This window comes from Balaenoptera borealis (genome assembly GCF_965194805.1).
Source record: "Balaenoptera borealis genome assembly, chromosome: 12".
NCBI lineage: Eukaryota > Metazoa > Chordata > Mammalia > Artiodactyla > Balaenopteridae > Balaenoptera > Balaenoptera borealis.
The window spans coordinates 21,892,078-21,910,241 of record NC_138869.1 but is presented as its reverse complement, the minus strand read 5'-3'; the positions used below and the strand labels follow the sequence as shown (position 1 = coordinate 21,910,241).

General features: G+C 40.7%; 1 protein-coding gene across 4 annotated transcripts in view; it reads left to right on the top strand.

Moving 5' to 3' along the window:
• The window catches only part of LOC309607542 (glucoside xylosyltransferase 2), a 153,778-nt gene that overhangs the window by 68,461 nt on the left and 67,153 nt on the right, over window positions 1-18,164 (top strand). For 3 of the 4 annotated variants that reach the window (XM_082346173.1, XM_082346174.1, XM_082346175.1), the window contains exons 6-7: window positions 2,451-2,623; window positions 14,142-14,232. In XM_082346173.1, the coding sequence (XP_082202299.1) occupies window positions 2,451-2,623; window positions 14,142-14,232 (264 nt within the window). Of the gene's footprint in view, window positions 1-2,450; window positions 2,624-7,947; window positions 11,392-14,141; window positions 14,233-18,164 lie in introns of those variants that run through there. The other variant, XM_082346176.1, reaches the window with a different exon arrangement.

The following is an 18,164-nucleotide window of genomic DNA, read 5'->3' as shown; positions in this document are numbered from 1 at the left end:
GAGGCTGCAAAGAGAGGAAAAGTTTTCTTTTTGTAGTGGAGTCCTTAAACTACTTAGGAAGAGGAAAAAACCTTCATCACCAATCTTAAACTCCATGAAGGCAGGACCTGTACACATAGCAGGCATTTGATAAATATTTGTTGATTCCATCAATCCGTGCGTTTACAAAAACAGAGGTAGTGTCTAGGGCAGTTCAGTCAGCAGAGAATACTGGCAGGTGCTTAAGCAGGGACTGCAAATCCAAATGGCCGGGCAGGTATCAGAAAGGAGTGAAGTGACTCATTGGATTAAAAAAAGGCAGCTATTGGGCTGGGGTCAGGTCACAGTTCAGAAGCACAAAAGCATGTTTAGATATTTTCACTCCCACTGTCCTCACATCCACCCTCTGCACTGAAATGCAGAAAAGTCACACAACTAATAGAGGAGTTGGGATTCAGACCTTGATAGTGTAACTTCATGATGAGCACCGGTCTCTCCCAGCTGTGGATTGTGTATGCGCAAGCGTGGAGGTGAATGCAAGTAAGGGAAACATCCTGGTGGAATGGAGTTCTCCCAAGAAAAGGAAAATCTCATAGTGTGTTGTGAACAGTTAGGAATTAGAGGGTGCGTGGATGTCACAGCAGTCTGTGAGTTTTATGTTTTGTTTTGTTTTTTTGGCCGCGCCACGCGGCTTGCGGGATCTTAGTTCCACGACCAGGGATTGAACCTGCGCCCTCGGCAGTGAAAGCTCCAAGTCCTAACCCCTGGACTGCCGGGGAATTCCCCAGTGGCATGTAATTTCTGAGTGGTAGAAATATTACACACTGTCTGCCAGAGGGGATGCCCGATGATGTCTTCATTCTTTGCTTTCCATCTCGAAAGTTTCTGTAAATAACCTCTAAGCAGGGGTCCTTTCCATGAGAAGGGAATGCCATCAACCCAACCAACAAGCACATCTTTATGATGCTCTTCTGACACTGGTAGTTGATTTCCTCTAAGCCTTCTGTGCTGTCACACGGGGCCTTTCTCATGGCCAGTGGCACACGTTTGCAGAGAACTTTGATCCATCCTCCTCTAGCCCCGGGCCTTAAAGGCACCAGGAAGGAGGAGCTGGGAAGCTCAGGGGTTATGAGCTTATTGCTGATTTTATAATCCCTAGTCACCAAGAGGAAATTTACTGAGTCCATCAGGATTAGAGCAGAGTTTCTCGACCTTGGCACTACTACAGTGGTGGGGCTTGCTGTTCACTGAGGATATTTACAGCATCCCTGGCCTCTACCCACTAGATGCCAGTAACAGCCTCGTCATGTGTGACGACCAATGTCTCCCTCCAAACACCGCCAGGTGGTCCCGGGGGACTGCAGGGTAGCATCACCCCTGGCTAAGAACCACTGGCTTAGAGATGCAAACACGCACAAGGACACGTGTGCACATGCTCACCCACAGTGTACATAGTCACCTTGACAGGGGGACTTCTTTTTGTGTTGCTTTTTGTTGTTGTTGTTGTTTTCCTATTGTAGTATTTTGTTTGTTGTTTTTTCCTTCACTTTGTTTCTGTTGGTTGGTTGCTTTTTAATCTGAAGAAGAACCTTTGCTTCAATCTTTTTTTTTAAAATAAATTTATTTATGTATTTATTTATCTATTTATTTATTTTTGGCTGCGTTGGATCTTCTTTGCTGCACACGGGCTTTCTTAAGTTACGGCGAGCGGGGGCTACTCTTCATGGCGGTGCACGGGCTTCTCATTGCAGTGGCTTCTGTTGTCACAGAGCACGGGCTCTAGGCGCGTGGGCATCAGTAGTTGTGGCACGCAGGCTTCAGTAGTTGTGGCACACGGGCTTAGTTGCTCCAGGGCATGTGGGATCTTCCTGGACCAGGGCTCGAACCTGTGCCCCCTGCATTGGCAGGCAGATTCTTAACCACTGCGCCACCAGGGAAGCCCCTTTTCTTCAATCTTGGCTCTAATTTTTCAAGTTGGTCCATTTCACAAAACCTTTTCAAAGAGTTGATTGTAACTGCTAATGCTATGGACCACCGCCGTGTGCTTGTCACTCTGCTGTGCATTTTACATGAGCTTTTTAAAAATTGAATCATCAAAATAACAGGGCAATCCTGTTACATCCATCTTGCAGATGAGGAAATTGAACCATGGGACGGTTAAGTCACTGGACCCAGGTTGCACTGTTTTTGAGTGACAGAGTTGGGATTCTGATACAGGCTGTCTGCTGCCCTTATTTGCCTTCTTGTCTAAGATGCTATATTGCCCCCCTCTTTGGGGTAAAACCTCCAACATCACTAATGCGTGCTCCTTCAATTCCTGATCTCAGAATATCGACAAACGTGGTAAAATCTGAGCTACAAGTCACAATCACAGTCACGCACTTTGAAATCCTGTGTGGTGTGCAGTCTATGGAAACGGTTTCATCGCTGACACTGATTGTACACACATATCTTTCTCTTGTCACCACCAGAGTGTCTGTACGTGTTCCCCTGCCAGTGGAACTACCGTCCTGATCACTGCATGTACGGAAGCAATTGCAGAGCGGCCGAGCGGGAAGGCGTGTCTGTCCTGCATGGGAACCGAGGCGTCTACCATGACGAGAAGCAGCCAACTTTCAAAGCGCTCTATGAAGCAATCCGAGATGTAAGTGTGTTCTCACCCCCCATTCAGCAGACATGTACTTATCAGCATGAAGCAGTGCAGGCGCTTTGGTCACCCGTCCCTTTGAAGGCCAAATAATTCCCAGAAGCATTGAATTCTAACCACTTTTCCCCAACCTCACTCACGCTATGTCACTCCATCCACTTGCCACCTGATACTATACTTTGTCCACTCTTGACTTAATATTTCCAAGAAAGTCACTCATTTTTTTTTCTCTGAAATAAATTCGCTGAAGGAGGAAGTGTCCTATCAGAAAGGGAAACCCTTGGTAACTGACTATACTGCTGAACTGAATGAATAAGCATTTTCAGAACTCTAATGGAAAACTGATGAATTCATAAAAGTGCTAACAAAAGATCAAGATGAAAAAAAAATTAATTACATGGGACTGAGTGAACTGATGAGGATGATTATAATTTTTGTGACTTTCTGTTTGAATAAAAAAAAAAAATCCTCCCCCCCAAAAAAAAGAGAACAGTAAGCAAAAAAAAAAAAAAAAAAAAGAGAGAAACTCTGTGCCATGTGCCGTAATAAAGGGTCAGAGGTTAGGATATAGGTAATACAATAAAAATAAAATATTATTCAGCTCAAGCTAAGTGTGTTGCCTGATTGCCAACTCCACCCTATTGAACAAGCAGGTGTCGAGGTGGTCATTTAGGACAGCGGTCCCCAACCTTTTTGGCACCAGGGACGCGTTACAAGGAAGACGATTTTTCCACGGATGGGGTGGGAGGGTGGGAGGGCGTGGGGGATGGTTCAGGCGGTAATGCCAGCGATGGGGAGCAGTGGATGAAGCTTCGCTCGCTCGCCCGCCGCTCACCTCCTGCTGTGCGGCCCGGCTCCTAACAGGCCGCAGACCGGTACCAGTTCAAGGACCAGGAGCTGGGGACTCCTGAGTTAGGACCAGGAGCCAAACCAAAGTGACAATCAAGTCTTTGTTTATGGACTGCCACAGTGCAAGCAAGAGGCAAGAAGAGGCACCGGCTCTCGGTGGTCCATTTTTATACACCAAAGGATGCTGGCTGAGGGTCAAGTGGCTGCAGCACGGAGGCAGGAATATCTCCTGAATAAAAGGCTTTTGCATCTTTACGGACCCATGAACCTTGGGGAAGAGGAGAGGGAAGGAAGAGGGGAGGAGGAGAAAGGTACCCCCCCACACACACCTCCCAAAGGAGGCCTCCACATGGAGGTGCTTGGGGCAGGGATGCAGACGTGCGTATAAGCCAGGGTGGCTTATACACACAAAGAAAACTGCAGCTCGCTGCCATGCACCAAGTCTGGGAGGGCAGCTTTCCCCCCCTGAGACCTGCCAGACAGCCTTGTAATTGCCTCTGGCTGAGTGTGAAGATCACACCAACTATTCTGGCCTGGAGCTGAGGCCCCCTCTTACTCCCTTGAGGAGGTTGGTTAGCAGGAGCAGTTAAAGACCTATGTGAGCTGTCTCCTTGCAGTAACTGGGAAGGTCGAAAGGACCTTGCTTTGTGGTTCACCACCTAATAACACCTCAAGTGCTGCCTGCTGGTACCTGCATCCCTCACTTTGGGAAACACTGCTTTCCACATTGCCTTTCCCCTTGAAGTTGCTGGGGCAGAACCAGCAACAGCTGCTTTCAGAGATTTCCCTTTTGAAACTTTCATTCCGAAACATAGAGTGTAGGGGTCGGCCAACTTGGGCCAAATATTGGGCCGAATCTGGCCTGTTTTTGTAAGCCGTGTGGGGTAAGAATGGTTTCTTAAATAGTTGGGGAAAAAATGAACAGAAGAATATTTCGTAACACAGGAAAGTTTTATGAAATTCAGATTTCTCTGTTCATATAGTCTTATCAGGACACAGCAACAACTGTTCATGTTACGTATTGTCTGTGGCCACTGGTATGCCACAAAGGCAGAGATGAGTAGCTGTGACACACTGTACGGCCCACAGAGTCTGAAATACTTACTATCTAGCCCTTTACAGAAAAAATTTGCCAACCCCTGACAGAAGGCATGTAGATTTTATTAGAGGGTTTTTTCCTTGGGGATCTGGGAACCTTCATGATTCATGAAAAGGATTTGGCAGGAGTGAGGCGAGGGTGAATCCTGCAACATAGTAATGCGTTTTTGCACGTGTGAAAGTACACATTTTGCTAAGGAGAATCCCAGAGAATTCCAATTCTGGAATCCCCAGAATTGTCTTCTGTGGAGGGAAAGAATTTCATGTGCCAATAAACTAACACCTCTTTCTTCTCCTGGGATTCCTGCTGTTGTTTCTCAAAAGCCAGGTGATTTAATTACACAGAAAAGTTGTTCTGTACTTAGTGATATCACATTTAGATATTCAAACACTGACTCCAGGCGCAAACCCATTCAGGAGTACAAACGGAAGTTAAATAAGAATGCAGCAGACATGGACATCAGAGCCATGCCCCAGGTTGTTCTGTAATCTGGCCTGGGATTGAGCAACTGCGGTTCTAGAATTACAATTGGTCTTGTTTGTTTTCTGGGTGGATCAGAAAGAGGGCCAAATAACTGTTTCATAAATGATCCTGCATAATACACTCACTGATTTTCCTCAGTCGGGACTAAAAAGACAGTTTTCGTTCATGCATTTCAATCAGGACAATCACTAACCCCATCCTGAAACTCGAGTAAATATAGACAGACTTCATCATAAAAGACCTATTTCTCCACTCGCCACTGTGCACCCCAGTGCAGTGGGGTCAGGGCTTGGCTTTGGGCTTCGACAGACCTGGGTTCAGGTCCCAATTTTGTCACTTTCTGGTGATTAGTCATTAACTCTGTGCTCTTGACTTACTGAGCCTCAGTTTCCTCATCTGTGAAATGGGGATAATAATATTATCTACCTCATAAAATGTGTTGTGAGAATTCAGCAAAATGATTGTTTTTACACTTTTAGTACAGCACCCGACATAGAGTTGTTCTCAATAATTAGAAGTTTCACACTCTTTTCTTATCTTGTCCACATTTTCTCACTTGCTCTCTCTCTTCCCCTCTATAAATATTTTTCCTCTCTCTCTCTTTCACTGTATGTCTCTTTCTTCCTTTATCTCTCTCTGAAAATATTCCTCCTGTCCCTCCCTCTTCCTTCTCTTCCCTCCCCTTCTCTCTCTCTCTCTCCCTCTCACACACACACACAAACACACATACTCACATACCCTAACCCTGTGTGTATGTTTGTGTGAAGGGTAAGTGTGATCTCCCCCCATCATGACCCAAGGAAAATTATATACGAGGCAGACATTCTGCCAGTAATTCTTTCAACAATCATCTCTGAAGAGCCTATTTTATGCGGGAACAATTCTAGGTTCTGGGAACTCAGAAGTCAACAAGACTGACAAAGCCCGCTCCTCATGAAGCGTATATTCTGGGTGAGGAGCCAGACAGTACTCACATAAACCAAGAAATCAATAAAACTCTTATCTGATAGTGGAAGGTTGAAAGGTGACCAGAGCAGGGTGATGGGCATCCAGGATGGAGAGGAAGGTTCACGAGCTTGGGTCCTCAGGGAGGCTTCTGCCAGCCTGAGCCTTGATCCCTGGGACAATCTGGGGAGAGATCCTGCCAAGTAGAAGAAATAACCTGGGAAAAGTCCCTGAGTCGGGAGTAAGTTTGTGTGCCCACCGACAGGGAAGAGGCCACAGTAACCAGAATGAACAGAAAAGGGAAGAGAGGAGGAGATGAGCAGGGAGAGTTCCAGGTCACATTGAACCTTTGGGGACAGGAGAGGGGTTGGAATCTTACTCTAATTGCAGCGGGAAGCCCCTGCAGGAAAACGATGTGCTCTGATTTATGCTTTAAAAATACCTCCATGGTAACTTGGTGCAGGGGTTGCAAGAGTGAAAACAAAAAGGCTATCTGTGAGACTTACTGCAGCCTTCCAGGTGAGAGATGGTGCTGGCGTGCACTTGTGTGGTGTCGGGAAGATGAGAGGCCGGACTCGGGATGTGCTGTAGAGGTAGAGTTTACGGTACTTGGCTGTTGCACCAGGTGAAGGATGTAGGGGAAAGAGAGGAATCAAGGAGGGCTCCACGGTTTTGACCTATTCGGTTCCTGTCACTGGGGATACAGTGATGAAAAGGAGTTTATCAATGGTCTAAATTGTGCTGTGAAGGAAAAAGTGTTCCAAACATGGTCTCGGACAGAACGCTTTTTTTGCATTACATAATGTGTAATCTCCTTCTGGGAAGAAATTCACGTTTCTGATAAACATGCTTAAGCAATATTTCTGATGAACTTTAAGGGATTAAGACTTGTTCTAGGAAACGAGACACCCACCCACTCTGCTGTCAGGCAATAGTATCTGACTTTTCATCATTCTTATTTCCCTTCTGTTTTTTTCTCTAGTCTTTTTGTTTAGAATGTCCTTGCCAACAATGAATCTTTGACTTGACCTACTAGAGGCCTTTTCCCTTTCGACAAGATTGTAATAAAACTTGGACTCATGCTCATAATTAGGTGGTCTGAAAGACTTATTTTGGGAAATACAGACACATTCCATAGGAAAACAAGATAATTTCTTTTTAAAGTCCAATATTAAGTGGGAAAAAACCAACAACCAATATTTGGTACCTGAATTACTAAAATAAAGTTCACTGATGATACATTTCACTAGTTGTTGTTAAACTCTGAACTTCATGAGATTACCATAGTTCCTTCATTAAGATTGCTACAAAGGCAAGATATATGAACAATTCAGTGTTTTATTTTAGTAGATTTCAAGTATCTACTTGAATCTTTTTAAAAAATTTTATTGAAGTATAGTTGATTTACAATGTTGTGTTAATTTCTTCTGTACAGCAAAGTAACTCAGTTATACATATATGTATTCTTTTTCATCTTCTTTTCCATTATGGGGTTTGTCACAGGATATTGAACATAGTTCCCTGTGCTATACAGTAGGACCTTGTTGTTTATACTTGAGTCTTGCTTCTACTCGGCAACAGCATGCTATAGAATATCCTGTCCTGGGAAATATACTTCACTCTTAGATTTTAAGAGCTTTTAGAACCCAAATAAATTATCTTTTTTTTTTTTTTTTTTTTAAGAAGTAAAGAAACAGGCCCCAAAAGGGTAAGTGATTGCCTGAGGTTGCACAGGACTGAATCAGGATTTGAACCTTGAATCAGGATTTGAACCTCGGTCCTCGGCGGTCCCTTCCTCTGTATCTAAAAACGTACCAAGCTGTGCCTGCATGCTTACAGTAATTCCCTGTGTCATTTCTCAGTAAGTTATTTGCGTTTTAAATGGCATTTCAGTAACTAAAATACACTTTTCTTTTCTTTTTTTTTTTTTTAACTCATCTTTCAGTTTCCCTTTCAAGACAATCTCTTTCAATCCATGTATTACCCTCTTCAGCTGAAGTTTTTGGAGACTGTGCACACTTTATGTGGACGAATCCCACAAGTTTTTCTGAAGCAAATTGAGAAAACCATGAAAAGGGCTTATGAGAAACATGTCATCATCCATGTTGGCCCGAACCAGAGGCGCTGAGTATTTCCTATTGTCGCAAGTCAATTAGGCATCTCATGAACGAGGAAATACTCATCTTCAAGCTGCCTGCATCTCTTTTATGTGAATATTTCATGGTGCTCTATGACAACTGAGTTTAAAAAGACTTGTTAAATGTTGCTAAATCAGTTGCCCCTGCATGGAAATATGCTTTAATTTTTTTCTAAAGTGCTATTTATCTCTCTGTTTTTTTAAAAAAATGATATTGTTGCTCACTTAACATTGTTGAAGTAGGTTGAGCTAGCTGTGAAAAGGAACTCTTGTGAGCCTTCTGATTCCCAAGTGTCTGAGACAATGTCAGTGGCATCTGATGTGGCACATTTTATCCACTTTTCTTGAGACTCTTTCTATGCAATGGGTTAGCCCCACCCTTTGTTATAAAAGAAATACATGCTTGTTGTAAAACAAATTTTTAAAACTTATAGAGAATATATAGATCATTGGACCAAAATCAAGATGAGATTAGCCATAATCCTATCAACCAGGGAAAAAGATTTTTATTTTAGTGTAGTCCCTTCTAGCCTTTTTTTTACTTGCCTTTGTCTTTTCCATCGTATAAACATGTATCTAAAACAGGTAGTCTAAGTGAAAGTGGGACCCTATGCTGAGATTTTTATGTAGGAGACTAAAAATTTAGACAAAATGATGATGCCTACAACGCTTTATTTAAAATACATCTGGGACAGAGATCAAGATTAGGGCACCGACCACGTGAGACGAGATTAAGGGAGCACAAGCCCTGCTCACACCCTAATCTTGTCAGATGTCCCGCCTCACCATTGTTATAAAACCCCTCATCAAATCCTCTGGGGTGGGGACACATAGTTTTTCAAGGCAGGAGCCTGCTCTATCCCCCTTTGCCTGGCAAAGCAATACAGCTATCCTTTTCTACTTCAAAAAAATACATCGGGGAGAAGCATTCGGATTTTAGCTAATTGGGCAGTGATAAAGGATGAAGCATATCTGGGGGTGTTTTTTAAGAAAAATTGTTCAGATTTTTCCAAATCATAAGACATGTCTATGCAGCCACATCTTCTGAAAGGAAATTCAGTAATTGTGTTAAACCTAAGTGGTCTGTTTAGCAGAGATGTGATTTTGTGCTGACCCAGAGACAAAAGCATTTTATCTCTGACTTTAGTAGGTGTGGCCTTGTCTCTTTAAACTCTTGGGCAATAGGTGGAAATTAAAGGCCGACTTGGAATGTAATGTGTACAAATAAATTGTTCAGTGGATTCCACTGGCAAGAAAATTCATCTTCCCACCAGCCTTAGAAAGGTCTCTCAAATTTTTTTTTTCTTCTCTAGCCAAAGTGTGTCTTATCACCTAGCTACAGTAGAGGATGTTTGGTATTCTTTCCCCAAAGGAATCAAAGTTAATCCCTAGTTGCTCCTGTAGCTGCTATTAGCATAAGGGCATTTTGCATAATGCTTCATTTATCTCAAAAAATGTGTGCATAAATGATCTCCTTGATGTTTGCAACAACTTAGTGAACTTAGTAGGGGCCTGTATCATCTCCACTGGGCAAATAAGGAAATTGTAATACAAAGAAACAAATATATTCCATATAATTACTGTTCTGTTAAGACACACAGATGTGTATAAGATACATCCCGTTTCACAGAGAAATTTTTGAAAACAAAAATATTAAATATTTTTCATCATATATAGACAGTGATCTGAAAGTATAAAATGAAAATTTTTGTTTTGGTAATGCAAATATGGTATCCGATATATTGGAATCCAGTAGGATAGCATAGGTTCTATAACAGCAGAAAAAGTCTTACCCTGAAAAAATATATGAAAGTCTCAGCACTACCAAAGAATATATAGGTATCAATCAATATTAGTATGCAGCACCATTATGGTAGTAACAAATTTAAATCTAAAATGGTTGAGTAATAACCTGTACTTTCCTTTTGATAAGTTGGGTGACCTGTGGTTTGTTATTTTTGTTAAGGGAAATTACCATTATGGTGTAAAACTCTTATCTTTGCTGTTGTATTTTATGTTTCCTCATTTTACCACTGAAAGTGACATCATTCATTATTTGATTTCTAAAGCATGTGGGGGGAATTTCGAGATTGTGCTTTGGACGGGGAAAATGCATTCTGTATCCCACAAAAAGGATTTTGGTGAAAGAGCCAGGATGTGAAGATGATCCCCTGACTTCCATTACAGTTTTCTTTCTACTTGTTCAGCACAGCCAGCAAACCTCACAGATGTCACTCAGATTTGCTGGTGGCTCACAGACCTAAAGAAGTTCCTTTCCTCTTTTGGCAAGTCCCACAAAAAATCTGCTTGTAAAGACTTGGCATACAGCAATTCCTTTTCTTTTATGAGAGTCAGGCTTACCCACAACTCTCAATTGTGCGTTCTAGTCTGAAGATGCACAATAGGATTTCCAGCGAAGGGCAATGATAGAACTCTAGAACATTCTAGAATGATGCATTATGAGACTGTGAAACCTTAGAATTTGGTGTGGTTTTCTCCCTGGGATTTCCTTTGCTGTATCCTGAAATGTTAGGTGAGTTCGGTGGAGAATTTAGAAAAACTCTGATCTTCTAATCCCCATGCCAAAAAGTGCTAATTATTTTTTATAGTTAGGATGTTGCCATGAGGCAGTGTTTTCTCTGCCTTTGATAATTTCCAGAAAACTACTACATTAGCACCTTTGAAATATGATAACCACAATTTTAATTCAGTGGACTCCTGAAACATGCCGTCTGTGGTCTGAAGTTTGCCAAAGGTTACATTGCCCCCTGTGGCACATAGAATCTGTGGGACGACCATGAGACTGGGTCTCTTCTGTCCTTCTATCTTCTCCTGTCCTCTCCTTGTTTCCTTTAAAATTCTGTTTAAGGCATGACTACAGAGTTCCATTGGAGAATGAAAGAACACTTTCTAATAGCAAAGTGTAGTATTTTTGTGTGCATGGATATTGGAACTTTCAATAGCAGGGTCACTAGAAATGCTGACCATATTTTTCTTGCTGAGTTTTTCTTTTCCCAGTATAAATCTCTGAAATTGTGACTTACATCAGAAATTCCAGTATTTGAAAAATTAACTGGCTAGAAAATCTAAGTTTTCTTTCAACTTCCAAGACAATTTAGCATTTAGGGTATATTGCTCCAAGCTTAACTATTTATTTGAAATGTGTATTCCATATTCAGTGTTTCCACTGCAAATTGTTGTGACTTCTACTGAATTTATTATTGAAATGGATATTTATACGGACTTGTAGAAGTTTGTGAATATTTATTTCATTGCAGTTATGGTGTTTATAAAACAAGCAAACTGTATAAAACCTTATTCACAGTCACAAAATAGTGATCCAATAATGGAATAATCACTCCAACCTACCCTGAAGATGCCACAACATACACACAGATTTAGGGTTATGTATAAATATTGCCTGATACTTATACAAAACAGATAAATCGCATGTGTTGGATAAACCAAAATGAATATGATTTCATGACTGAATTCAGAAATATGTTGAATTCAGAAATATGTTGAATGCCATGAGAGTACAAATCATTATATCCCCGTTTATCAGTACGGTAAGCAAGCTTTTTTATGTCCTTGTTTCTCTTCTACTTTTTCATCTTCCTCTTTTCCATTCTTTCCTTTCCCTTCCTGGTTTTGATGTTAGCTTCTCAGTGGTACCAAGATGCTTGGCATTAGTAGCAGAGCCAGAGCACTTGGGGATGCCTGTGCAGGCAGAACTAACTTCTAATCCTAAAATCAAATCTTTATGATGAGAATTTTCCAAAAATTAAAAAAAAATTTACACAATACGTACAGACACACACACACACACACACACACACCCCTCACGTGCTTTTTAAAGAAAGACCCAGCATCTATTGTGCTCTGTGAATTGAAGAATCATAGATGGTGACACCTTAGGTGAAATCATTTCACAATTGCCGTGCTGGCATTTAAAAAGCTGATGAGATTTCTCTGGCAAACAGAGAAATTTTCACAGGTCAAAACTGGAAATATTCTCTTGAGTCTTCAAGATAAAGCACTTTGTTTGTATCACCATATGCATGAACATGTAAGAATCAGGTGCAATTTCTGCTTCATCAGTTTTACATGTTTGTGTTGTCACTGAAAAGTGCACCAATTGTTTATAGCTCCCAAGGAGAACCTGAATGCATTTTTTATGTTGGAAAACTTATTTTTTAGTGATTTTTCTTTGGGACGAAATGAGCATATGAAAGAACACTCCAAAGAAAAGGAATTATGACAGCAAATTAAAAGGAACATAAGTATTATGATTTAATTACTATCTTGTCTTTTTAAATGCCATCTCCTGTTTTACTTTTTTTTAATTAAAAGCTTTTAAAAAAGTCTTGTCTTTTGGTGTTATTTTGGAAGTGTGTTACTTTTCTTTTGTAAGATTTCAAGTTTAAGATTTTATAATGTTAAATAGTAATATTTAAGTCCTTCCAGCTATTAAAGAGATATTTGGTTTAGCAAGTAGTTTAGCCTATTTTAAAAAATCATTAAAAATCTTCTTTGTTTATAAAATACCACACTATAAGTTATGTTATTTGGTTTTAAAGGTGTCTGGTGTTTGAGATACAATGAAGAAAATTTGGAAAATGTGAAATTAGTTCTTGCGTTCTTATATTTTATTTAGCAAAATTGAACCTGACTTGTTAGCTACTAACATAATCAAAAATAACATACCAAGGGTTTTGAGTCTACATAAAGGGTTTTATCCCCCAATCCCTAGACTCTTAAAAATCAGCACAAGGTATTCTGTTCATCTGAGTTTCCTCCTCATATTTTAAAACTTTTTAAAATGCTAAGGTATTTGGATATGGTTTTCTGGAATAACTGGGAACCCACATCAAATTATTATGTGAGATATGAGAGTCAGGTACTATATTTAGACAACATTGACTTTAAATCCTAGTTCCACCATTTTCTGCCTGCATGTGACCTAGGCAACCGTTTTGACCATCTTTGTGCTTCAGACTTCCCACTTACTAGAACAGGACAAGGATTCCTCATAGATTGTTGTGAGCAATAAACACAAAAACATGAAATTCCAAGATTCTAAAAATTCCTTGTTTGTGGCCCCCTTACCTCCAGTAAATAAATGGCTGATGGATTTCTTAAAAAGTATCATATTGAAAAAATGGCATTTTTATTTATTAGTCTGCCGTGGGGTCAGATGTTTTCTTACCAGAGGGTCCACATGCTGAAGTTCTGCCTTCCTTGTCTTTTTAGAGGAACGTACGTGGAAAAGTTTGAAACTCTCTGGCTTCAGTAGTTTCACGATTCCCAAAGCTATCCTGTTTCTGTTTGATTCCTATCATGCCCTTTAGCTCTTCATAGCTTACAAGTAGCCCTCCTGTCCTTGATCATGATCTCATAAGGTTCCCCCTTCTTCTCCTCCTTCCTGGTTCCCTAAGTCAGTCAGTGTCACCAACCCACCCCCTGCCTTATCCTAGAAGCCTGCTCATTACTTGTTTCGCCCTCTGTCAAATTTCACATCACCCTCATCACTAAATCATCACATCCCCATTGACGCACCCCACGCCTGATACCGATTTCTGTACATCTCTTCAGATTGCAAGTGACAGCACGAACAACTCAAACGAGTACCAAAACAAACAAAAAAACCTGTATTGCTTCTACCTCCAGAATATTCACCAAGTCAGTCAGAAATTCCTCTATCTTCACTGTTGTGTCCACTCAAACCATTACTCCCTGGATTCCTCTTCTCTCTGACCTGGATTGTTGTTCTAATGCCTTTCTTATTTCTCTGCATTCAGTCTGGTCCCCTCCAAACCCTAACCCATCCCCACCCTGTGTAAAGCTCCTCAGTGTTTCCCCTTTGCTCCTAGGATAGCGTCCAGAGTTCTCAGAAAGTCCCTGTGTATCTACCTCCTACCGATCTCCCTGGCTTCATTTGAGTTCTTCTTCCTCACTCCCCTAATGTTCACTTATGCTAGTTTGTTTTTCTGTTCCTTTAGGAAGCGGAGCTCTTTCCCATCAGGGGGCTTTGCACATGCTTGGAATCATTTACCCTAGAAATTCACCTGGCAAAATTCTACTATCCTTCAGGTATCGATTTAAATATCCTTTCCTTGTGGAAGGCTCCTTGGATCCCCTACATAAAGGCAGTTCTGCCTCTTATATTCCCTCATATAATCCTGGACTTTTTCTTTGTGGTATGTATTATCACAGGAACAATACTTATTTGCGTGAAACTCTGAGTTAATTGACGGCCTTTCCCACTAGGTACAAAGTTCTTTGAGGGTACAGTCCTTGCTGTTCTTTTCCCTGCTCTATGTGCGTCACCTAACTCAGTGGCTAATACATTTCTGGTGCTCCAAAAATATTTACTGAAAAGAAGTAAAGTGATACTGCCGCACCATGAACTGGGACCAGTTCCTATCAGAGAAGCTTCGTAACACACTATACTTATTTTGAGTGTTGTTTCCAAAAACTACTTCTCCTACAAGTGTTCAGGGTGCTGGGTTATAATAATCCATTCTGTAAACTATCATTAACTAAAAGTGTATTGATTTATTTAATTTCTTGGAGATTTATTTACTTGCCCATAAAATGACTTGGTTGGGTCAGTCGGTGCTTAAGTTCCTTTCTACCTGAGTGCTCTGTGTTCACGTAATCTCTCTTTTATGTGTCTGTTGTGGACGTTTGTGGGATTTTGGATGCATGGAAACAACCCCACTCCTGGTGCCGATTTCTGTATTAGTTAAAAACTTTATAAATTGCAAGTGACAGCAAATACAACTCAAATTGATATAGAGGGAGAGAGGGAGAGAGAATGTATTGGCTCATGTAAGTGAAAAATCCAGAAATAGCTCTGGATTCATAGGCTTAATCGATGCCAAGGGAAATGTGTCACTCTAACAATGCTTTGTTTCATTAATATTTTACTGAAAACCACACATCCTTCTAGGATTCCAGCCATAAAATTTTCATGTCATTTCAATAGAATCATTCCGTCTTTGGAAAAATACATTGTCTCTGAGTGCAGCCAAAAAATGGTATTGTCAACATGGGTCAAAACATCAAGGGGACTTTCCTGGTGGTCCAGTGGGTAAGACTCCAGCCCCAGTGCAGAGGCCCAGGTTCTACACCTGGTCGGGGAACTAAATCCCACATGCATGCTTCAACTAAGAGTTCGCATGTTGCAGCTAAAAAGTCTGCATGTCGCCCGCATGCCACATCTAAAAAGATCCCGCGTGCTGCAACAAAGATCCTGAGTGCTGCAACTAAGACCCGGTGCAGCCAAAATAAATAAATAAATAAATAAATAAATAAATATTTTTAAAAATCAAGTTTAAAACTCGATAGCTATTTATAATGGTTCCCCTGATATTCTGCTGTTCTTTGCATGTGCGTGGTGCTTCAGGAGAAAGTCAACATAAAATTAAGAGGTCGTGTTCAGTTGAGATGAGATTTAGATAAAGTCAAGAACTAATTAGGAAAATAGTTGGTGTATCACAAGTTGAAATGCAAGCTTCTTAACACGCGTGATTCCCATGCATGCCAGCTTAGAATCTAATTTCCAGCCCCTGTGACTCTCCGCCTGAAGGCTCTCCTTTTCCACTGCAGCCTGCTCTACTTGCCTATGGGCAGTCTGGAAGTGTCGGAAAATTAACACATCTGGAAGTAGCTCTCAACCACTGACTGACGGGAATTGGTGGATAAATACCCCAGCTCCTTCTCCTCTCAACTCTTAGTTGTCTGTTCTGGAGTTCCATCCCAGAATTCTACACTGGGAGCAAGCTCAGACTGCCCGCACTAGTAACTTCCTTGATAATATATTCTTTACTGGCTGCCTTCCCTTCTCTGTCTCCCTTCCCCACTCTTCTACCAGCCTTTCCTTGGATTTGGGCCCCACTGTACTGAAATCTGTGTTCCATCATCTGCAACTGATAATTTTTTTATATGAGTAATCGAATTTCAATAATACTTATGATCTTATTTTACTTATTATGAGAATTCTTCTTCTCCCTTATCCTCCTCCCTCTCCCCCACCTTAGATCCCCAGATGCTTTGAATTCTATTATCCATTATTTTCCTTTTTAAGCTATGCATTTTAAATGCATTGTATTTTAGACTAGGATTTTTGTTTTGTTTTTGCATTTATGACTTGTGTTTAGCTAGTCATTAATATTTTTGTACAACTTTGTTAGGGTATAATTGAAATGCAATAAACTACTTATATTTAAAAGGTACAACTTGATTGATTGTAACTTATGTATGCTCCCTTGAAACCATCTTCACAATCAAGATAACAAATAGTTCCATCATCCCTAATAGTCTTTTCATACCCCTTTCAATCCATCCGTTCCTCCACCCCTGTTCCCAGCTAACTGTTGATCTAATTCTTGTTACTATACATGAGTTTGCATGTTCTAGGATTTTACATAAAAGGAATCATACATCATGTACTCTTTTTGCTTGGCTTTTTTCACTCAGCATCGTCGAGATTCATCCATATTGTTGCATGTATCCATAGTTCATTCCTTTTTATTTCATCCTCCTATTGATGGATTTGCTTGTCTCCAGTTCTTGGCTATTACAAATAAAGCTGTTATGGACATTCTTGAACATGTCTTTCGACATATTTTTCCATTTCTGTTGGGTAAAATCTAGGATTGGAATGTCTGAGCTCTATGGTAAATGTATGTTTAACTTTTCAAGCAACTGCTAAACTCTTTTCCAAGTTGGTTGTACCACTTACATTTTCACTAGCAGTTCCTGTTTCTCCACGTGCTTGCCAAGATTATGTGGACAATCTTTTAAATTTTCACCAGTCTAGTGAGTATGAAGTGGTATCTCATTGTGATTTTAAGTTGCAATTTCCTAGTGACTAATGATGTTTAGCATCCTTTCATGTGTTTATTTGACATTGATATGTTTTCACTGGTAAAAAGTCTGTTCAAATCTTTTGCCCATTTTTTATTTGTATTATTTATTTATTTGTTTATGGCTGCGTTGGGTCTTTGTTGCCGCGCGCGGGCTTTCTCTAGTTGCCACGAGCAGGGGCTACTCCTTGTTGCGGTGCGCGGGCTTCTCATTGTGGTGGCTTCTCTTGTTGCGGAGCACGGGCTCTAGGCACGTGGGCTTCAGTAGTTGTGGCACACGGGCTTAGTTGCTCTGTGGCATGTGGGATCTTCCTGGACCAAGGATCGAACCCATGTCCCCTGCATTGGCAGGCAGATTCTTAACCACTGTGCCACCAGGGAAGTCCCCCCATTTTTAAAAAATTTGGTTTTTCATGTCTTATTCTTAAATTTTGGGAGTCTTTACATATTCTGGATACAAATCCTTTGATATATATGTTGCAAATATTTTTTGTGAGCCTGTGTCATGTCTTTTCATTTTCTCAATTTGTCTTTCCAAGAGCAAAAGATTTTATGTTGGTAAAGTTCAGTTTCTCAACTTTTTCTTTTTTGTTTTATGCTTTGTGTTTTAAGAAATGATTGCCTGTCCCAAGTGGCAAAGATTTTTCTCCTGTGTCTTATACCACAAATTTTATAGTTTTAGGTTTTATACTGTTATAGACAATGTGTGTGTCCCCCCCCCCCCAAATTCATATGTTGAAATCCTAAACCCCATGTGATGGTATTAGGGTGTGAGGCCTTTGGGAGGTAACTAGGTCATGAGGGTAGATTAATGCCCTTATAAGAAGGAACATGAGAGACACTATTTCTCTCTCAGCCATGTGAGGATACACTATCTATTTTGAATTAATTTTTATGTATGGCAAGAGATAAGGGTTGACCTTCATTGATTTCTCTATGGGCATCCAGTTGATTCAACCATTGATCCAACTGACTTGTATTTAGCTAAATATTAATGTTTGGATCAATATTGGATAAGGACAATCAAAAGCAATAGGCCCACGACAGTGAAAGGCCCGTGCACCATGATGAAGAGTGGCCCCCGCTTGCTGCAACTAGAGAGAAAGCCCTTGCACAGAAACGAAGACCCAACACAGCCAAAAATAAATAAAT